The sequence below is a fragment of the Beta vulgaris genome, chromosome 4, assembly GCF_026745355.1.
Source record: "Beta vulgaris subsp. vulgaris cultivar EL10 chromosome 4, EL10.2, whole genome shotgun sequence".
NCBI classification, from domain to species: Eukaryota; Viridiplantae; Streptophyta; class Magnoliopsida; order Caryophyllales; family Amaranthaceae; genus Beta; species Beta vulgaris.
The window spans coordinates 61,993,743-62,012,662 of NC_079205.1; the positions used below are offsets into that span (position 1 = coordinate 61,993,743).

At 34.7% G+C, this 18,920-nt stretch overlaps 3 protein-coding genes across 4 annotated transcripts; 1 reads left to right on the forward strand and 2 right to left on the reverse strand.

Moving 5' to 3' along the window:
* The first annotated feature begins 629 nt into the window (after nucleotides 1-629).
* LOC104890093 (protein HAPLESS 2) lies at nucleotides 630-7,843 on the forward strand. 2 transcript variants are annotated; one of them, XM_010675462.4, is made up of 19 exons: nucleotides 630-907; nucleotides 1,003-1,290; nucleotides 1,862-2,005; nucleotides 2,794-2,882; nucleotides 3,069-3,108; nucleotides 3,318-3,375; nucleotides 3,473-3,533; nucleotides 3,648-3,726; nucleotides 3,837-3,971; nucleotides 4,103-4,297; nucleotides 4,424-4,504; nucleotides 4,583-4,683; nucleotides 4,784-4,901; nucleotides 5,289-5,321; nucleotides 5,415-5,508; nucleotides 5,622-5,710; nucleotides 5,845-5,957; nucleotides 6,444-6,544; nucleotides 6,638-7,843. In XM_010675462.4, the coding sequence occupies exons 2-19, from the start codon at nucleotides 1,048-1,050 to the stop codon at nucleotides 7,150-7,152; spliced, it is 2,289 nt and encodes a 762-aa protein (XP_010673764.3). In that variant the 5' UTR covers nucleotides 630-907; nucleotides 1,003-1,047; the 3' UTR covers nucleotides 7,153-7,843. The 2 variants fall into 2 exon arrangements, with proteins under 2 accessions (XP_010673764.3, XP_048499635.2); XM_048643678.2 differs by having other exon boundaries at nucleotides 630-1,290.
* Nucleotides 7,421-10,214, reverse strand: LOC104890094 (pentatricopeptide repeat-containing protein At1g62350). The gene is made up of 2 exons (XM_010675463.4): nucleotides 9,770-10,214; nucleotides 7,421-8,034 (listed from the first exon to the last, which is right to left on the reverse strand). Exons 1-2 carry the CDS (start codon nucleotides 10,157-10,159, stop codon nucleotides 7,624-7,626), a joined length of 801 nt encoding a protein of 266 aa, XP_010673765.3. The 5' UTR covers nucleotides 10,160-10,214; the 3' UTR covers nucleotides 7,421-7,623.
* A 996-nt stretch (nucleotides 10,215-11,210) lies between these two features.
* LOC104890091 (pentatricopeptide repeat-containing protein At4g28010) lies at nucleotides 11,211-14,000 on the reverse strand. The gene has a single exon (XM_010675461.4). It carries the CDS (start codon nucleotides 13,697-13,699, stop codon nucleotides 11,492-11,494), a length of 2,208 nt encoding a protein of 735 aa, XP_010673763.2. The 5' UTR covers nucleotides 13,700-14,000; the 3' UTR covers nucleotides 11,211-11,491.
* Between the last annotated feature and the right edge of the window lie 4,920 nt (nucleotides 14,001-18,920).

Consider the following 18,920-nt stretch of genomic DNA (forward strand, 5'->3'; position numbering starts at 1 on the left):
ATCTTACATCTTTTATGAGTTACGTATTAAGGACCCAATTTTAAGGGGTATAGAGGGACCTCAATATGTTTGTCCCTCCCCTATTGGTATGGATCCTCCATTACAATATTGGTTATGTTCTATTTTTTAGAGTCTTGCTAGTTAGCCCCTTAATTTACTAAATACTTCCCGTACTTTTATACGTTCTTTTTTTGAACCAATTTTTTATTTCCATCATGGTGAACTAACCATTTTTTCAATTCGACCATGTTTTTCGGTTTTACATGGTGGAACAAAAAAGGTTAGTTGTTTGGAACCCTAACGTGGGGGACTTGGGTCTGGGAGGGTGGGCGACGAGCCGATGGCTAGGGGTGAGGCGGTGGGGGAAGGTTATATTGTGATGTTAGTGATAGAGGAAGAAGAAGTAGACAAAGGATAAATAAGAAAAAATACCGTATATATACATGCAATGTACGATAAATACAGACACTAAATAGCATGAATTTTTTTTTTATTACATTACATACATTCCCACCAACCATCTCTATTATATATCTGAAGATGAATAAAACACTAGAATATCAAAACCCCTATTTTATTGCTAACAAAGTAAAAAACTACTTCTTTAAAAAAAAAAAAAAAAGTAAAAAACTACTTCCAATAGAATAAAGGAAAGAGAAAAAAAGGAACAAAAAAACAAAGAGAAATACAGATTTTACAATCAGTAACTTCTCAATATCAAAACCATATTTTTGCCTGTGCACTGCCTCTCTGAAGTTCAGAAGACCACCACCGCACCACCGCACCACCGCCTACGGACCCACCAGAAGACTACTACGGGCCCACCATATATCTTGTTATAATAACTGTTTTTATAACACAGAGAAAAAAAAGAAGAAGAAACTCACACTGTTTTCATTGATAGACAGTAAACAATATTCTTCTTTAGTTTTTCATCAATTTGTTGCTTAAACAATTTGTATTATTCTGTTACTAATATTATGTTTTGGTTGAAAATGGCAGGAATAACTGAAATTTATTTGGGCGGGAAAAGAAGTTAAATTTTTGATGATCAAGTTTTGGCCTTTATTGGAGTATGGTGGAAAAATGCAAGGAATTGGTGGGATGATTATGTTAGCGATGCTTTTGCTGAATCTGTTACATGATTATGGTGGAGAAGCACTTCAAATTCTTTCGAAATCGAAACTCGAAAAATGTGAGAAGACTTCTACAGATGGTGGTTCTAATAACAATGCTAACCTCAACTGTACTCACAAGATTATCATCAACATGGCTATTCCTAGCAACTCTGTAAGTTGTGTGTTTTCTTCTTGTTGTCTTTGTCATTGTATTGATCATTTCTATGAGAAGTTAATATGAAAAAAGACTAACATGTGACATGTTACATTTATTGCTTTAATTACCAATTAGTACTACCACTTTTTTTGATGACTTTGATTCAAGTTTAGGTGTTTTTCTTGTTCTTCAACCCAAATAATATACTTCCTTCGTTCTGAAATAAGAGCTTTTTGAGAGAAATGTTTCGCTTATTTCAAGATGGAGGAAATATTATTCCGAAGTTGGAGAAAATGAAGACATAGTCACATAGAGATGCTAAATCTAACTAGTGTGATCTATAAGGCTTCCTATCATTTTCCAACTTGGTTTTGCTGCATAATTTCTGCAGTTCTATACTTGTTTTGAGAAGCTAAGGGATGCATCATATCACAGTAAATAGATAAATATGGTATAAAATATGCCTTTCATATAAAAAAGTGAATGATTATAGGTTGTAAGTTGTAACCTTATAAGTTTATGTTGAAGTTGTCATACATTAATTTTACAGAAAAATTTGTTATCATAGTACTTGCATTGGTTTCAGAGTGGGGGAGAAGCCTCAATGGTGGCGGAAGTTGCAGAGGTGGAGGAAAATTCTACAAACAATATGCAAACTTTGCGACTGCCCCCTGTGATTACTGTCAACAAATCTGCTGCTTATGCTGTGTTTGATCTGACTTATATACGAGTATGGCGAACTAGTATTACATACATGCTCATGTTATCTTGATTTTTATTCTCATTTCTCCAATCTGTATGTCTTTTCTATTCTTATGTTGTAACTTGTAAGGATGTTGATTTAAGTATGTCTTTGTCATAACCTTCATGAAACTATCTTACACAACTAGTAGGAGCTTTTTATTGCTTCGACGTTTTCAACTGCTCAATGTCATATCCTTAATCACTAAAGGCCCGTTTGGTAGTCGTTAATAAATTATGGTAATGGGAATGAATTTTAAGTGTAATTTTATTAGGGAAAGACCCTTAAAATCTTCATGTGGTGACATTTTTTCTCCATGGGCAAGCAATCTCACCCCTAAACTTGTGTTTTTGTCTCCAAGGGGAACTAATTTTCATTACCACTCATTACCACCCTACAAGGTGGTATTGGATGGGAATGAAAATTCAAGGAGGAAGTGGACACTTTAGGATAAATTAGCATTACCATGGGAATGGACAATGATATTTTTCACAAATTTACACACAAATTCATTCCCATTACCACCATTTATGACCAACTACCAAACGAGCCGTAATTGCAATTTGCAAACTAGAGCTTTGAAGCCTTTTTGTTTTTTGGTGTACAATGATCCATTGTGCTCAATATGTATGAAATACAAGGACAAAGAAACGAAATAAAAGGAAAGACGAATAGAATAGTTGGTTGGTTTAAACTGATAAGTAAATGCAATCATACATAGCTTCTCTGCTTGCACTTTTAATAGTATGTGACTCATTTCAGCATCAAATTTTCAGGATGTCCCGTATAGACCCCAAGAGTATTTTGTCCAGACACGTAAGTGTGAGCCGGATGCTGATGCACATGTTGTGAAGATATGTGAGAGGCAATCTCTCTCTCTTTCTCCCTCCCCCACTCCTCTCACCTTCTTTGTAGTTGTGCACTCGTATGTTCAGCATAATTGAAAAATCCTTCTACCCAGATTCCAGAGTGAAATATTTCGAATTCATGATCTATGTTTGTTTACATGTGCTTGGATATGACTCATTCCTCTTACTATTGGGTTTAATAGGTTGAGGGATGAACAAGGTCACATAATTGAAGCCTCTCAGGTATCGTGTTTGGTTTTAGTGTATCGAAAACTATGTTTCTTTCTAACAAGTCCCTAAGTCATTTGTTGATCATGGATACTCTAACTTCAACTTTTTGACAGTATGTTAAATTTTAACTGTGTCTCCTGAATACTGAACTTTTCTAGTTTTCCCTATACATTCTTTCTAGTTTCCTGACCTAATGTAATTATCTCATTCTTTGACTCCAGCCAGTCTGCTGCCCTTGTGGTGATAGGCGACGAGTACCTTCTACATGTGGAAACTTCTGTAAGTATCTGAAATTTATTATACAAGTTCATTTCTCATGTTCAAAGAGTTATGATTTTATAGTCTTGTGTTTTCTCATTTGTGAATTGCTTTTCAGTTGACAAGCTGGTAAAGGGGAAAGCCAATACTGCACATTGTCTACGGTTCCCTGGTGATTGGTATTTCAACTGACTCCTCTAAATTAGTATGTGTTTAAACAGAAATTAGTTGTAGTTTCCCTGTCATTGATCCCTTTTTCTGTTGTTTCAGTAAATTTTTCTTTATGCTTTTAGGTTCCATGTATTTGGCATCGGACAGAGAACTGTGGGATTTACTGTTCGAATTGAAGTCAAGACAGGATCCAAAGTATCAGTAAGTCACATCCTTGCATTCTTATACTATGTGAAAATGTTACTTGTCTTTCTTCCTCTTATTGTATTTTCCCGTTTCTTGCATGTTTGGATTCTTGGCTCACCCTTTAGGAAGTGATTGTTGGTCCTGGAAATCGAACAGCCGTGTCCAGTAACAACTTTCTCAGAGTGAATCTTATTGGGGATTTTTCTGGTTACACTAATATTCCATCATTTGAGGACTTCTACCTAGTGATACCAAGGCAGGTATGTTTCTTGCAGATGTGCATGGAGGCCAACTTTAAAACTTTTTAAACAACCTTCTAGCTCTGCTGGAAATAATTATGAGAGTATTGTTGTTCATCAAATTCTTTCCTTTACTTTTTCGGTTTTTGAAGCATGGACCAGGCCAACCTCCAGATCTCGGGAAAAATTTCTCTATGTATATGCTACTCGAGAGAGTGAGATTCACATTGGATGGTCTTGAATGCAATAAAATTGGAGTCAGCTATGAGGCTTTTAATGGTCAGCCAGATTTCTGCACCTCTCCTTACTGGAGTTGTTTGCACAACCAGCTCTGGAATTTTCATGAAGTTAGTATCTTTTAGCCAAATACTATAGCTGAAATGGGTCAATCTAGGCAAGAAAACTAATTGTTTCATATACATTCTGCACAATAAAACTACATTGAATTATTGACTCCTAAAACTGTTTTTCAGGCTGACCAGAATCGGATTTCTAGGAATCAACCACCATTATATGGCGTGGTAGGAAGGTTCGAAAGAATAAACGAACACCCAGTTAAGTTATGATTTTACATCTTATAATTATCAGGATTGTTACTGTCAGGAACTGTTATTAACAGAAAATGCATATAGGGTGCAGGGCCTCGTTCATTTTCCTTTGGGATCTCTGAAGCTCTAAATACTAATCTTCTGATAGAACTAGCAGCTGATGACATTGAATATGTTTATCAGAGGTTAGTAATTAGTATATATATGGCTACATTTTCTGATACGATTATATTCGCTTACAGTTACAAAATCTTTGAAGTCTGTATCTTTGTAATTCTGTTTTAGGAGCCCTGGAAAGATTTTAGGTGTTACTGTCCCTACATTTGAAGCACTTGCTCAGTTTGGGACTGCAGTTATCAAAACAAAGAACATTGGTAAAGTGGAAGCATCATACAGCTTGACGGTATGCCAATAAATTACCTTGCAAGTACTTTTCACATACTCACATTGTTCCAACATCTCATAGTTAAGGATTTGACCTTATTTCACAAGAACACAACACCCTTTAAAACAGTTGTGTTGTTTCTGTCCTTTTCCCATCACTTACTTTTTTGCAATTTTTCTGGACATTCTAAATAGTATACTTCCTCCGTTCCATAATAAGTGAAACACTTCTCCAAAAAAGCTCTCATATAAAAGAGAGAAGTGTTTCACTTATTAGGGAACGGAGAAAGTATGTGACTATCAATTCTGAATGGAAGAAGCAACTTATTGCACTTACATTGATCCTCCCTTTTCAGTGATAACAACTTGAACATTGAATGTTTTTTTTTTGCCAAATCTTATACAGTTTCAATGCTCGAAAGGTGTCACAATGATGGAGGTACTTGTCTAAATGATTTCCTTGTGGGTATCCTGAGATATTCATAACTCTCGAAAACTGCTAGATTCTACCTTCAAAAGTATTTGATTGCAGGAACAATTTTTTATCATGAAGCCCGAAGAAGTTGCTACTCGATCATTTAGAATATATCCAGTTACAGATCAAGCTTCAAAATATGCATGTTCTGGTAGTATTTTTTTGTGTACTGATTCTTGTTGTTTTTGCTATCATATGTTTTCTGTTTTGCCTTTTGGTCTAGAGTCAGAATTTGTATAATTTTGAAGCTCTCTCTCAATGCAGCAATTTTAAAAGATTCGGAATTCAATGAAGTCGATAGAGCCGAGTGCCAGTTCACCACCACAGCCACAGTACTTGACAATGGAACACAGGTAAAAAAAAGTTCATTCCTTTCCAGTCCCACTTATAAGAGAGGATGTCTCAACCACACCGACTCTTTATGCACATAGATACATTAGGGGATGTCTGTTTTGTGGAATAACAGAAGCAACATGACATTCTACAGGTTCCCTTTGAGCCGCCGAAGTCAGGCTCAACAAGTTTTTTTGAAACTATCAGAGACATGTGGAACAAGTTGTGGACTGGTTTATCAGACTTCATCACAGGAAAGACTTGCAGGTATCTCTATGGAAATTATACAATAACTTTTGCTGATTTTACATGGTTTGCGTAATCGTTGCTTCTATTCCTATCTTAAGTGAAATGCGTAAAGTTATTCGTCTGACAAAAAAACGTTTGGCCTGACTGTCCGACTAAAAAACTTTTGGTAAGATTATCCGATAGAAGATCGTCTGGAAAATAATAACCAAAATGTACAGACTTCACTACCTAAAAAAATAGTGGATACTTCAAGATTGTTGTAAGAAAGTCGAGAAAAAAAGGATTTACCAGAAAACATAACAGCAAGCTTCAAGAAAAGCTAGTACAGGAGGATTTCTCTGAGAATTTAGACTTCAGATTTTGATGTTGTCATCATACTTACATTTAGTTACTAAATTTTCTTGTACATGTATTAGAATTTTGGAGTAGGCAAATTTAGTGAAATGTTATGCTTTTTAATTTCATATTCTAATCATTTCTCTTACATTGTTGATTTGAGTGTAGAAGCAAGTGTTCTGGATTCTTTGACTTCCACTGTCACATTCAATATGTGTGCATGAGTTGGGTCATCATGTTTGGCCTATTTTTGTCCATCTTCCCTACAGGTAACCATAGTTTTTTTCTCAGCACTATTTATATATTCATTCAACATATTCATCTAAATCTTAAGCACAAAATACTTCTTGTTGGGGGTTTAGTCCTTGTGCTAGTGTGGCTTTTACATCAAAAAGGACTCTTTGATCCTCTCTACGACTGGTGGGAAGATAATTGCTGGGAAGGTTTGCCAAGACACAGGAACACCCCGAGGCACAGAGTTCAGCACAATCATCACCGGGTTCATCACAAGAAACACCGAGCTCATCATCATCACCGAGCTCACCATCATCACAACAACATGCACGGACTGAAGCATAGGCACCGGAAGATTAATACTGAACAAGAGCATCATCACCATGCAGCACATCGACCAAACGATTATAATCAGTATTTGCATCATGTTCATAGAGACAAGCATAAACATGACAGACATCGAAGTAGCACCGGTGTAATTCAGCAGTTGCATTTGGAGAGTAAAGAGGATTATGTGATTCGGCATCACAGGCACAGGAAAGAGAGGAGAGCTATCAAAAGTACATCGGAATTTCAAATATATGACAATGAAGATGGAAATGAGCGTCATGAGGATGAACGTCATTTGTTTGTTGAAAAATAATGTTTGTATCAAGAGGAGAATAGATGAACCAAAAAGCATCTGATGATTGTGCTCTACTCTTCCCTCTGATGAAATTCTCTGTTACTTCTTGAAGCATTGTAGCTTTGTCTGCATTGTATTGTCAATATACTAGGGTCAAAAGGTAATGGGAACTTGTATTTACGCTAACCATGTTTCTTTTGAAGCGGACAACTAAATCTACGAACTACCTTTTCTGGTTTCCATAATTTTGTTTTTATTTCCAAGATAAACTGACAACAGCCAAGGATAACCATTATACATATTTTTACTGAAGCTTCAATCAATCAAATATTTTGTTTTACATTTTGTTCTTAAGAATATAAAAACCACCTACTACTTCTAAGGAATATATGAGTGAGAAGGGTTACATTGTCATGAGGTAAAGTTGTAACATGGACGACAAAAAACAAAACGTCTAAGGTTGGCAACAGCATAACTCACCTTCCGATCCTATTCACTATCTGTTTTCCAATCTTGATCGTCAAAGAGGTCTTCAGGAGGATCATAGACAGAGAACCCAGGAAAAAGCTCCAAGAAATCATCTTTGATCTTTTCCCTCAATTCAGGATATGGAATAAGTCCTTTCAGAATTACCCGAAAGGGAAGTGAAAGAGGAGGATCAGGGGACTGCCTCATTTCATCATATATTTCCATCGCCTCATTCGGCAGTTCATTGTCCAAAAAGGCCCTGATGATGTCACCGAAAGTGTGCTGGTCAAATAGGACTTCTTCCTTCTTTAAGTCTTCCCATACCCGCTTTGCTTCCTCAACCTTTTTGTTCCTTGCAAGCATCATGAGCATGTCCCTGTAAAAGAACATGTCTGGGCGGTACCATATCTCTTTACGCACCACATCATACAACTGTGAGAGGGAAACCTTAGATACTGATATCAGCAGTGAGCAGCCAGTTATCTATATGCATATTTCACTGTTTCGGGCAAGGAAGTACGAATTACCATATCACTATGTAATCATGCAAAATAGGTCACTTATTCATTTTCAAACAAAAAAAAAAAAAGATAATGCAAGGATAACAAATATATCAGGCTAGATATAACTTGGCTGGTTTCCCCTCCACAGATCATGGTCACTATACTTTGCTATAAAGACCCTAGTGAATTTGACTTGCTTGCCTATAAATAGAATACTTTTTATCTTTTGAATACAAGAGATGGCTCAACCTTTTTATGAGATTTAAGGATAATGATCATGTCATTGCAAATATCAGAACATACAACAGGGTAACATACGCATGAAGTGTAAGAAAGGACCTCTAAATTGTACAAGATCTATGAAGCATCCTTAAATTATGCATGATACATTGTTCTGCTTGGACTATCTGTTACAAGCTGAACTTGGATCACAAGTTCATAACTAGAGATTTAGAATCGTTATATACTTATACTGATAATCAAGAGTAAGGATGAAAGGAGAGACAAGAAGATATCGGGTGGCAAGGAGGTAAAGAAGAAGATCGACTTGAAAAGTGAAGGAAAATGGCAAATAGAAACTGCAAGACATTCCATAGGAAATGCTAATGCAGCTATCTTACACAACACCTGTAATAATTAATCAGCATAAGCTTACAAACCCGATCGAACCATATATAAATACACACTCCCTCACTAAGAAACACGTCTCACACCCTATTCAAAGCCATTCAAGCCTTTATTAAGAGTTTTTCTTTCCCCCTCATCTTACCCTCTCGCAAGCCCAATTCTTATCATTCATTCACTCTTTTGTCTTCCAAAGTCCAATGCCACATAAGGGACATGAAATCAGGCCTTTAAAATCTTTGAATTGTGACGGATAACCCTACTCTAAAGGCTGAACTCTGAACCATCAAATTCCGGCCAACCATATTGCGTACCAAAATTTGTACAATTCTTATATAATAAAGAGCATTTAATAGATGCTAAGAAAAAAAAAATAAGTAACCTCAAATGCAGGCACCCATTCTACAACAAATCACACAGTCTAGCACTAACTCACCCCATGAAATGATCAAATCAACCACTCACCCCCCCCCCAAAAAGCACACTTATTCCTAATTTTGTCGCAATCGACTCGAGTCTTGAACTTTTCAATTATTCAATATTCAAGCCCAACTAAACAAATTATCTTGTAATAAGAGTAATTTTTCTTAGGATTCTTCACATATCAAAACTGATTTTCTGCTAACTTAAACTGATTTTCATAGCTTTTTCTTTTTTTTAAGAGAAATTTCATTAATTGAAGGTCAAACAACATCTACAATAGATCTTAAAGAAAAACAAATACAAATACAATTAAACAATGTTAAATCAAATTCGTCTTCTAAGAAACTACAATAAACCACATCGAGCATAGCTTGAAGAAACACATTTCACCCAATATACTATATTAATTAACAAAACACATCATCCCAAAATATAAAACAGAGAAAAAGCAAGAAACATTCTAAAACAAATCCAACACTCACTAATTTCATAAGTTTCAAAATAAATGCAACATTACATAATTCGGTATCGAATTCTCTATATCTCTCCTCATCACATGAATCCCTCTTATTATTATCACATTTATTTTACAGAGGACTAGAGGAGGAAGTACTTACTTTCATGGAGAGAAAGACTTGATCTTGACGCTGAAATTCAGCAAGAACAGAAACAAGGTCAGATTTAAGCAAGCGAGAAACATTAGATTGAATAAAACGTTGAAGACGAATATGATTTGATTGAAGACGCTTCAATTCTTTGGCAACAATTAAACCTTCTTTCCCAATTTCTTTCTTTCTTCTCCAAATTGATATACTATTAGGGTTTCTCCATACTCCTCCTGCCGATGATGTAGCTGTGCTTAATTTTCGAATCAGCCATTGAAATTTAGGGTTTTCGAAATTAGGGTTTAGGGTTTTAGGAAAAAGATGAGAAATTGTTTCTGGGTTTAATGTTGATATTGAAATTGCACCTCGAAGTAATTGTAGAGTTCGAGTGTGACCAAACATGGATGATGAATAACAAAAATTCTTAATTCGTTTAAGGGGGTTCGAATAACGTTCTTATAATAGGTTGATAGATAAATACATACTATCTCCGTTTTAAAATAATAATTGTTATATTTTGATTTTTGACACTATTTACAAATTTATCGATAAGGGTGAAAAATGCAATTGTAACTATTATGTACGAACGGAATTAGTAAACATATTGATCAAAATTGGTTTGTCCCATAAAGGAATTCATAAGTTTGTCTTTAATCATCGCTCATGTTTTCATTTGTTCGTCTCTCATAGTCTCATTGTGATAATAAAGCCATTTCATGTACTTTTGGCAAAAATCCAGACTTTTGGAAGATTGAATATTTTTCGCTCCAAAAAAAATCACTGTAAACATTGTTATATTGCACCATTTAAATATCGAATGTAACTAGTTTTTTATAGATGATAGGATGTTTGCTTATTTAAACTAGATAAACTATATGATTTTGTTTGCAAAATAACTAAAGTATGTGAAGTTGTTATGCACGAAGTTTTGTCATTTTTACTATCTAGAAGTATAGTATTTGTTAGGAGACATAATCAGCATATTATTACGTTACACTTTGTTCGAATAGGAGGAAATGGAGAGAAATAAAGGAAGGGAAGAGAATAAGAGGGTGTTTGGTATGAAAAACGTAAACGGAATGGAAAAGATTTGGATAAGGAGAGGAAATAGAAATAATAATCGTTACCTTTAAGTGTTGTTTGGTATCCTAGTGAAATGAAAACAATTGAGAGGATTATGATTGAGGAAAGAAACGTGTTTTGTTTCCACTAGTTTGATAAAGGTAACAAATGAAAACATTGTGATAATAACCGTTACCTTTATATAGCAGCTCACGAGCTTATCTAGTATAGTTTAGGCTAACTCAACTCGACTCGTAAATATATCGATTTGAGTTCAAGCTCGAGCTGGAGCCAGCTCAAGTCAAGTGTTGACCTAGTTTTGCCTTAGTCGAATTTGAGTTGCTCACTAACTGCTCAATTCAATAAGCACCCCCCAGAATGCACCGTGTCCTTAATTAAATACATTGCTTTGGGGGTTTTCTTTTATTTCGGCAATTTGAGTTTATGCTTCTAGCCAACATCTGTCCATGAGCACACATTCAAGTGTTCAACAAACATTAATACTTCATATCTTTGGCATTCACAATTAATACTCCTATGTCTCGACTGATCCTACAGCTAAAGATCTCCCATATGATGCCTTTTGGTTTAGCTAATGGTTTTTTCACTGAAATCTTCAAACAAGATGCAAAGACCTATCTACCACTGGCAAATAGCCAATACTGCAAGGCATTAAGAAGCAATCTTTGGAATTTTTGAATGAAAGTTGTGAAGATTTGCTAGAATATCATTGCAGGGGACGCTATCATTGCAAGGAACGACATCTTCTTCTGGACCATCTTGAGAGAATGTCGGCAGAAGATCCGCCACATCAGTATCAGCACAATGATACAGGCATGCCATGATAGTTGATCTCATCTCTGAGCTAAGCACAACCTTATCAGCTGCCATTCGACGAAGCAGATTAATAACTTCATTCATATCACCCCTTGAACAATACCCTGTTAACAAATATTGATAATCAAAACTATTCGGAGTAAAGCCTCGAGAAATCATCCTTTCAAAAAGTTGCTTGGCCTCATCCATCAGTCCAGCTTCTGAGAAACTCTCGATCAATGTGGAAAATAAGGAAGCATCAGGGGTCAAACCTCTTTGAAGCATATCAATGAGTAGTGATTTTCCAAATACGAAATCACCACATTTGAGGGCTGCATGAATCATCACAACGAAGGATACCATATTAGGAACACAGTTTTCCTTCATGTTTTTGAATAAACTCCTTGCCTGATCCATACTACCTTCTTTAGTTAATGCTGTCAACAACATATTATAGTCCAGTACTTGGGGACTAAGACCAAAGTCCTTCATTTTCAAGAAAAGACCTTTTGCAATGTTAACCATTTGCAACTTGCAGAAACCATCGATCATGATGCCAAAAGTGTACGAATCTGGAGCTATTCCGATGCTAAGCATCTTTTTCCACCACTCCAGACATCCTATAACATTTCCTGCTTTCAAACATCCCCCGATCAGTGTGCTATAAGTGACCTCATTCCCACAGATTCCTGCTTCAACCATCTTAAGGTAAAATGCTTCAGCCTCAGGAAGGCGACCTTCCTTGCAAAGCCCTATGATCAATGTATTGTATGCAATAATATCTGGCTGAGCATAAGCCTCGAGTTCAAACACTGAATTGAAAATCATTATCGCGTCATCAACTTCCCCAAGTTCAAGAAGACCTTTGAGCAATGTAGTGTATGTCCTTAAGTCAGGCTTCTTCTCCTTATCTATCATCATTTTTAATATGTCAAAAGACTCGGTAACCAACCCATCTTTACAGAGAGCATTAATCACAGAATTGAATGTTGCAACAGGTGGTTCTTCACCCTTCTCCAGCATCAACTTCAACATGGCAACAGCTCGTGTAGTCTCTTGATTCTTGCATAGACCGTCAATTATACCTGAATATGTACTTCCATCAGGATAAACTCCCCTCTCTGTCATATCTTTCACCATTGCCGCAACTTCTTCCCGTTGACCCTTCGCAGAAAAAAACTGCAACACACTTGAATAAGTAATCACATCAGGGGTCACTCCATGTTCCAACATCTCATGAAAGAGCTCTTTAACTTTATCAACGTCTCCTTCGCAGCAAAAACCTTTGATGAGGGTACTATAAGCAACAACATCCACATCAAAACCTTTCTTCTTCATCTCTTCCATCAATCCCATCGCATCTTCTATCTTACCAATTCTACATAAGCCGTCTAAGATAGTGGTATATGTTCTCAAATCAGGACAACAACCAGCTCTCTTCATTTGATCCATTACATTCAATGCCTCCACCACCTTCTTCGCCTTACAAAGTGCATTGATCACCGTATTGTAACTAACAACATCAGGCAAAACAGAGGAATTCGACATTCCTTGCAAAACCTGCAATGCTTGATCTATCTCCCCGTTTCGACACAAACCCTTCAACACAAGGTTCATTAGGTATACATTAACTTCATACCCATGCTTCCAGATCAACCCAACAACCCCTAAAGCGTAGGAGGGCTTAGGTGAATTAACAAAATACTCAACTAGAACAGCCAATGAATAAAACAAAGGCTTAATACCAACATGGGTCATTTTCTTATACACACAAAAAGCCAACTCATGCTTCCCTGACATTCTGAGCTTATTAACAAGAAAATTACATGTTTGGGAAGAAGGGATTGTCCCTAAATCATAGACATTGTCAAACAAAGAAGATGCTGCTGTAAAAGAACTATCTTTTTCACATAAATTTACTATTTGAGCATCTATATCATTCCTGTGAACTAGGCTTTTCGCAGTAAAGAGATTTGAGAGAGATGAAATTGAAAAGGATGGGTTGAATTGGGCGTAATAACGAGCATATGAACGAGGGTTGATGAAATTTATTCTTTGGGGCATTTCAACAAACAGTTGGTGGGCATATATTCAATTTCAATTTAGTGAACAAAAGAGTAAACAATTAAGCGATAATTAAAGAGAAGAAAAGAGAGAAAAAGGTTTTAGCTTTGAAGTTTTGAGTGTTTGATTCTACTTAGAGAAGAAATCCCAGATTTCGCGATGAGATTTTACTTTGCACAGTTGGACGGATGTAACGGTTTAGGCACCGGAAAATTTTGGCGGCGAATTTGAGTTTTTTGTTTTTCAATGTGTGATGAGGAATTTTAAGTATATGATCTTAATTAGCAATTCGTGTTAGTGGATCGTGTTCAGTGTTTGATTTGTATCAATTTTGGGTTAGTCCTTAAATGTATCAAAATTGATATAAAAAGTATAATAGTTGCATAATATGATAAATATAACTAATCGGGTTGAGTTCGTGTCATTCGTGTTTATATTCGTATCAGATTCGTGTTTCTCTCAGTAACTTTAGGCCGGATTTGTGTCATGTTATCAGGTCGTGTCAAAGATTGTTAGCCCTAATCTTAACCTCACAAAGTATTGCGCCCCGAGTAATAGTTTGGGATTCATGAAAAAATAACAATTTTGACACTAATGAAGTGAATAAGTATTAGTTTAGGGATTTATGAAAAAAAATCATGAATTGGTGGTATTCATTAGGGCTAGCAATCGAGCTCATGCTCGATTGATCTGTTTGCATATATGGGTTAAAAGCCTTGAACATGGATCTAATTTGTTAACCTAAACAAGTTAGAAATTCCACTCCAAACCTTACTCTTATACAAACGGGTTGACATGAACTCGACCTATTTAACCTGTTTATTTTTTCAAAGTTTGTTTTTGGGTCTTAAAACAAGTTAACCCAAAATTGACCCGACTCGAATTAATATCATTGGAGCATAAATTTTTAGAATTTGACTCTCCAAATATTGTATTCTTATATAACATAACATTTATTACAAAATTGCATAATCAAATGAAACTTCTAGCTAATTATACTTTGATAGTTTCCTTACACACTAATACTCTATTGTACACCATTTCATTGGGCTTCGTCCAAACTTAAAAACAAAGCTAAGCCTAAAGACTAGACACTTATTTAAAGGGTTAAAGATGTTAGACAATTTGCTTTAGTTGGAATTTTTAACCCAAACTCAATCTATTTAGTTTTCACGTCGACCCATTTATCTAACACGTTATAACTCGAACTCGCTTACTTCGGCTCGGATAATCATGTTGGGCCGCTTTTTTGCCAACCCTACACTGTTAATAATGTTTAGTTATTGTTTGATGAGTATTTTCACTTTTAGCTTCTTATAAGCAATCTCAAAACTATAGCTTGTATAAGTAGCAGGTGATAGCCTAGTGGTGTTGGTGTCACCCTTTGCAAGAGGGTTCCCCAAATTCTCCCTTATACTTACAAGGGATTTAACCTAGCTTTATTAGAAAAAGAGATTGTAGTTTGTATATATTATTTATATAAAACAATGTAGAGAGAAAACAAATCATATACTTCATCTAATTACCAATTTTTACAAATTTAGTTTGTGATTTTTATGTAAGACCACAATGTTGTAGTTGCTATTGAGAATGGTCCCACAACACCAAATTATGTCGTTTGCTTTTCTCTCTTCTCCTTTTGATAATGAAAAGTGTATTTTATGATTTTTTGGCTTTCGAAAATGAGGTTTATTAAATCTTGTGTCTAATCCCTATGTTTCACTTATTATTAAAGGGAGAAAATAATTAGAAATAATTATAATGATTAGATTATTGATGTATTATAAAAGACTTTTCTATTATAAATTGGACTGAAAAATAAGTCGGATCGAATTCGGAGACAAATGTTCGGATTTTGAGTTGGATCAGAGTTTGAGCCAGATGTTTGGATTTTAAATCAGAGTCAAACTTAGACTCAAAATTAAAATTCGGCTTCTTATAAGATCGGAATTGAATTATGTATAATGCGATCCAAGTCTCCATCCGTAGTCTAAAGAAACAGGATAATGAATCTCAGTCTCGACTCTCTCAATCATCACTTGATGTGTGCATCACTGCATCATACTATGAGGTGGTGGGGACTATTGACACAATTACAGCTCCCACACACAACTTCACAAGTGCAATATAACCTCGAAAAGCAAAAGCTTCTCCAACACATTTTCACTGTTATTTTTTCTTTTCCAATTCCTAAAACAGACAACAATAGGCCACATACTATACTGACGGGATTACCCATTTAGGCTATGTTCAGTTCATATTATTTTTGTTTATTTCAGATCTAATTAGATCAGATCAGAAAAAATAAGTTCAGATCAGTTCAGTTCATATCATGTTTATATTTAAAAATTATTAGTAAAAATTATAATGATTGAATATTAATAAAGTACTCATTGAGCTGAATCAAACAAGTCCCCACATGATTTAGCCAGTAACCAGATAAGATATTGTAATCAGATCAGTTCAGATCAGATCAGATCAGATCAGATCAGAAAAAATAAGTTTAGATCAGATCAGATAAGTTTAGATCAGAAAATTTCAGGTGAACTAAAAATAGCCTTAGCCAGTAACCTTTCACCCAATTGGGACCTACCCTAATATCAAATCTCAAGTTTTTGTGGGACCCAACTTTCCGGTACCCGTGAAGATATCGCATGGAATTTTGCCCCTCATTCAATTATTACCAATTTTATTATACTACTTCTATATTAACTTTTTAAAACTTTACACCAGTACAAACTTGTCTATCTTGTGTTTTTATATTCTCCTCTCTTTTTTTTGTTTTCTTCTTGTTTTTTTATAGATAGGGGAGTAATAAATACTTGTATAGTTGTATTTTGTAACTTTGAACTAATGTTGGAAAAATACAAATGTCTTTTTTTAAATTGATTTTCATGTTTAGTACATCGTGTGAGATCAGTTTTTTGAATTATTTATGTTGTACAATCTATTTGTACGCTCGTGTTTTTTCTTTCATAAATTAGGTACTATATGATATTGTCAATCTGTTATGATGATATTGAAGTATTCTCTATGATCTCCTTTTGTTTTGTTTTTAAAATTCAATAGATTTATCTCATTTCCTTCCAATCCGAACACATTAAATTCGAACATGTATGAATGACATATAAGCACACCATTACGAACATAAAATTATTTTGAGTTCAACGCAATATGATCAACTTGTTACATTATGCAATTCATCTTACTTTTTTTAGGAGTATATATACAATTTGCGATACTATTTTTTGAGAACAGCACGATTACAACTCCGTTCCTGACATATGATGGGCTCTATGCGAGGTATGAGAATAGGGACCCTATGCGAGGTATGAGAATAGGGGCCCTTAAATCAACCTTTCTTTTGACTAGTAACTTTCTATAAGTATAATAAGTTTATAATTGGAACAAAATAATCCACTTATATTGTATTTTACACTAAAATAAGGTCTTTGTTATATTTTGGCTATCAATAACAAAGTTGTTGGTTATATTTAAGTAATTTAAACATCAATTATGTCATCGTAGAGATCCTTTTATGTAAAATTACAAAATCCAAATAAAAGCTAGTGCTATTGTGCTATGTGTGCATCTAAAGACTTGAGTCACTTAACTTTACTTTATTCTCGTATTTGACTTATGCAAAAAATTAATTACAAAATAGTAAAAATTACTAAACTATGAGTTATACCTCTAGTTAATTATCATTACTCTTTTTTTTTTATCATTACTCCATTTTTAATACTGATATAAAGGAGATAATGTTAGATTATGTTCCAAAATTAGTCAGATAGTTTTCCTTTTTTTTTTTTTGGAAAGAAGTCAGATAGTTTTCCTAATAGTTATGATTAGTTGCTAATAATTCGTTAGTGGGCTAACAAGTAGTGGTCTAAATAGTAGTCTAGTTAGTGGGATAACAAGTAGTGGGATACATAGTGGATATGTTCCTAATTTATCTCATAGTTAAGAAGTTATTACTAGTGTTTTGTATGTCTATTAAAAGGTTGTTTTGTTTATTCATTTATGTATGTGATAAATATATAGATATGTAGTATTTTTTATTTCTCCAATTTTCTCTTTCTTTGTAAAGATTCTACATATTATCAGAGCATTAGGTTATATCATCAAAAAATTAAAGAGAAATGAGAAAAACAAAAAGTTTGGAGAGAAAATGATACAAATAAAAATAATTAGCGTGTGACTAACCATGGCAAGTAATGTTTTTTTTTTCTCCTTCTTCTTGGATGTGTGGGGATGAGTTTCCTTTTAACCCATAAAAATATATTGTTTGGTTACTATAAAAAGAGGGAGGCAAGTCATTTGAGGTGAAGGGGGTAGTCTTCACAAGCAAACAAGATATTGTCAATCTGATCATATATGGTGGAAGTCGTAGTCAACGCATACACAGTTTCTTGAATTTTAGTAGTAGATTTGGTCAAATTTACAAGGTTACGTCGAACATAGTTTTATGGAGAAAAGTGCTTCATTTAGTGGAGGTTGATGAGAAGTGCATTAACAAATTTGAAGACGGTAATAAGAAGTGCATTACATTAGGAAGAGAATTGCTTCCATGTTAATGGAGAGAAGTGTTCCATAAAGATTAAGATTTTTTTTCAAGGTCCGTCATGCGGGAAGAATTACCGAGAAGCAAGATTGTGACACAATGTTTAATGTTGGCTCCTACAAATTTTGGAACAAGGGGGTGTGTTAGATTGTACTCCAAAATTAGTCAAATAATTTTCCTATTAGTTAAGATTAGTTGTTAGTAGGCTAACAAGTAGTGCTCTGGTTAATGGTATAGTTAGTGGGATAGCAAGTAGTAAGCTACATGGTGGATATGTTACTAATTTTTCTCTTTAGTGGCTCATGAGTAGTTAATAAGTTATTAGTATTGATCGGTATGCCTATTAAAAGGATGTTTTGTTTATTCATCTATGCGTGTGAAAAATTATATAAAGATGTAGCATATTTTTTTTTTCCAATTTTCTCTTTTTCTCCTCTAAAGATAGATTCTTCAAATAAATGTCAAGAAATCTAGAAATAATCTCACAAAAACAAGTCAGGCTAAGTTGCCAAGAGATATTTCCATTGTTAATGAAGATTCGCCGACCCACTTTTGTCAAACTCGTGAATCACATTCTCGTAAAAACAAATTAAAGATACAAATAGTTGAAATATAATACTCGTTGAATCAACATTATAATTGTTGAATTTTGTTCAT

Excerpts from the sequence above, each read along its gene's own strand:
- LOC104890093 (XM_048643678.2), top strand. The coding sequence starts at position 1,048 with ATGATCAAGTTTTGGCCTTTATTGGAGTATGGTGGAAAAATGCAAGGA. Across the intron at positions 3,727-3,836 it reads AGACAGGATCCAAAGTATCA|GAAGTGATTGTTGGTCCTGG; the intron begins GTAAGTCACATC and ends CTCACCCTTTAG. Across the intron at positions 4,505-4,582 it reads AAAGAATAAACGAACACCCA|GGTGCAGGGCCTCGTTCATT; the intron begins GTTAAGTTATGA and ends AAATGCATATAG.
- LOC104890094 (XM_010675463.4), bottom strand. The coding sequence starts at position 10,159 with ATGTTTGGTCACACTCGAACTCTACAATTACTTCGAGGTGCAATTTCA. Across the intron at positions 8,035-9,769 it reads AAGTCTTTCTCTCCATGAAA|TTGTATGATGTGGTGCGTAA; the intron begins GTAAGTACTTCC and ends TCCCTCTCACAG.
- LOC104890091 (XM_010675461.4), bottom strand. The coding sequence starts at position 13,699 with ATGCCCCAAAGAATAAATTTCATCAACCCTCGTTCATATGCTCGTTAT.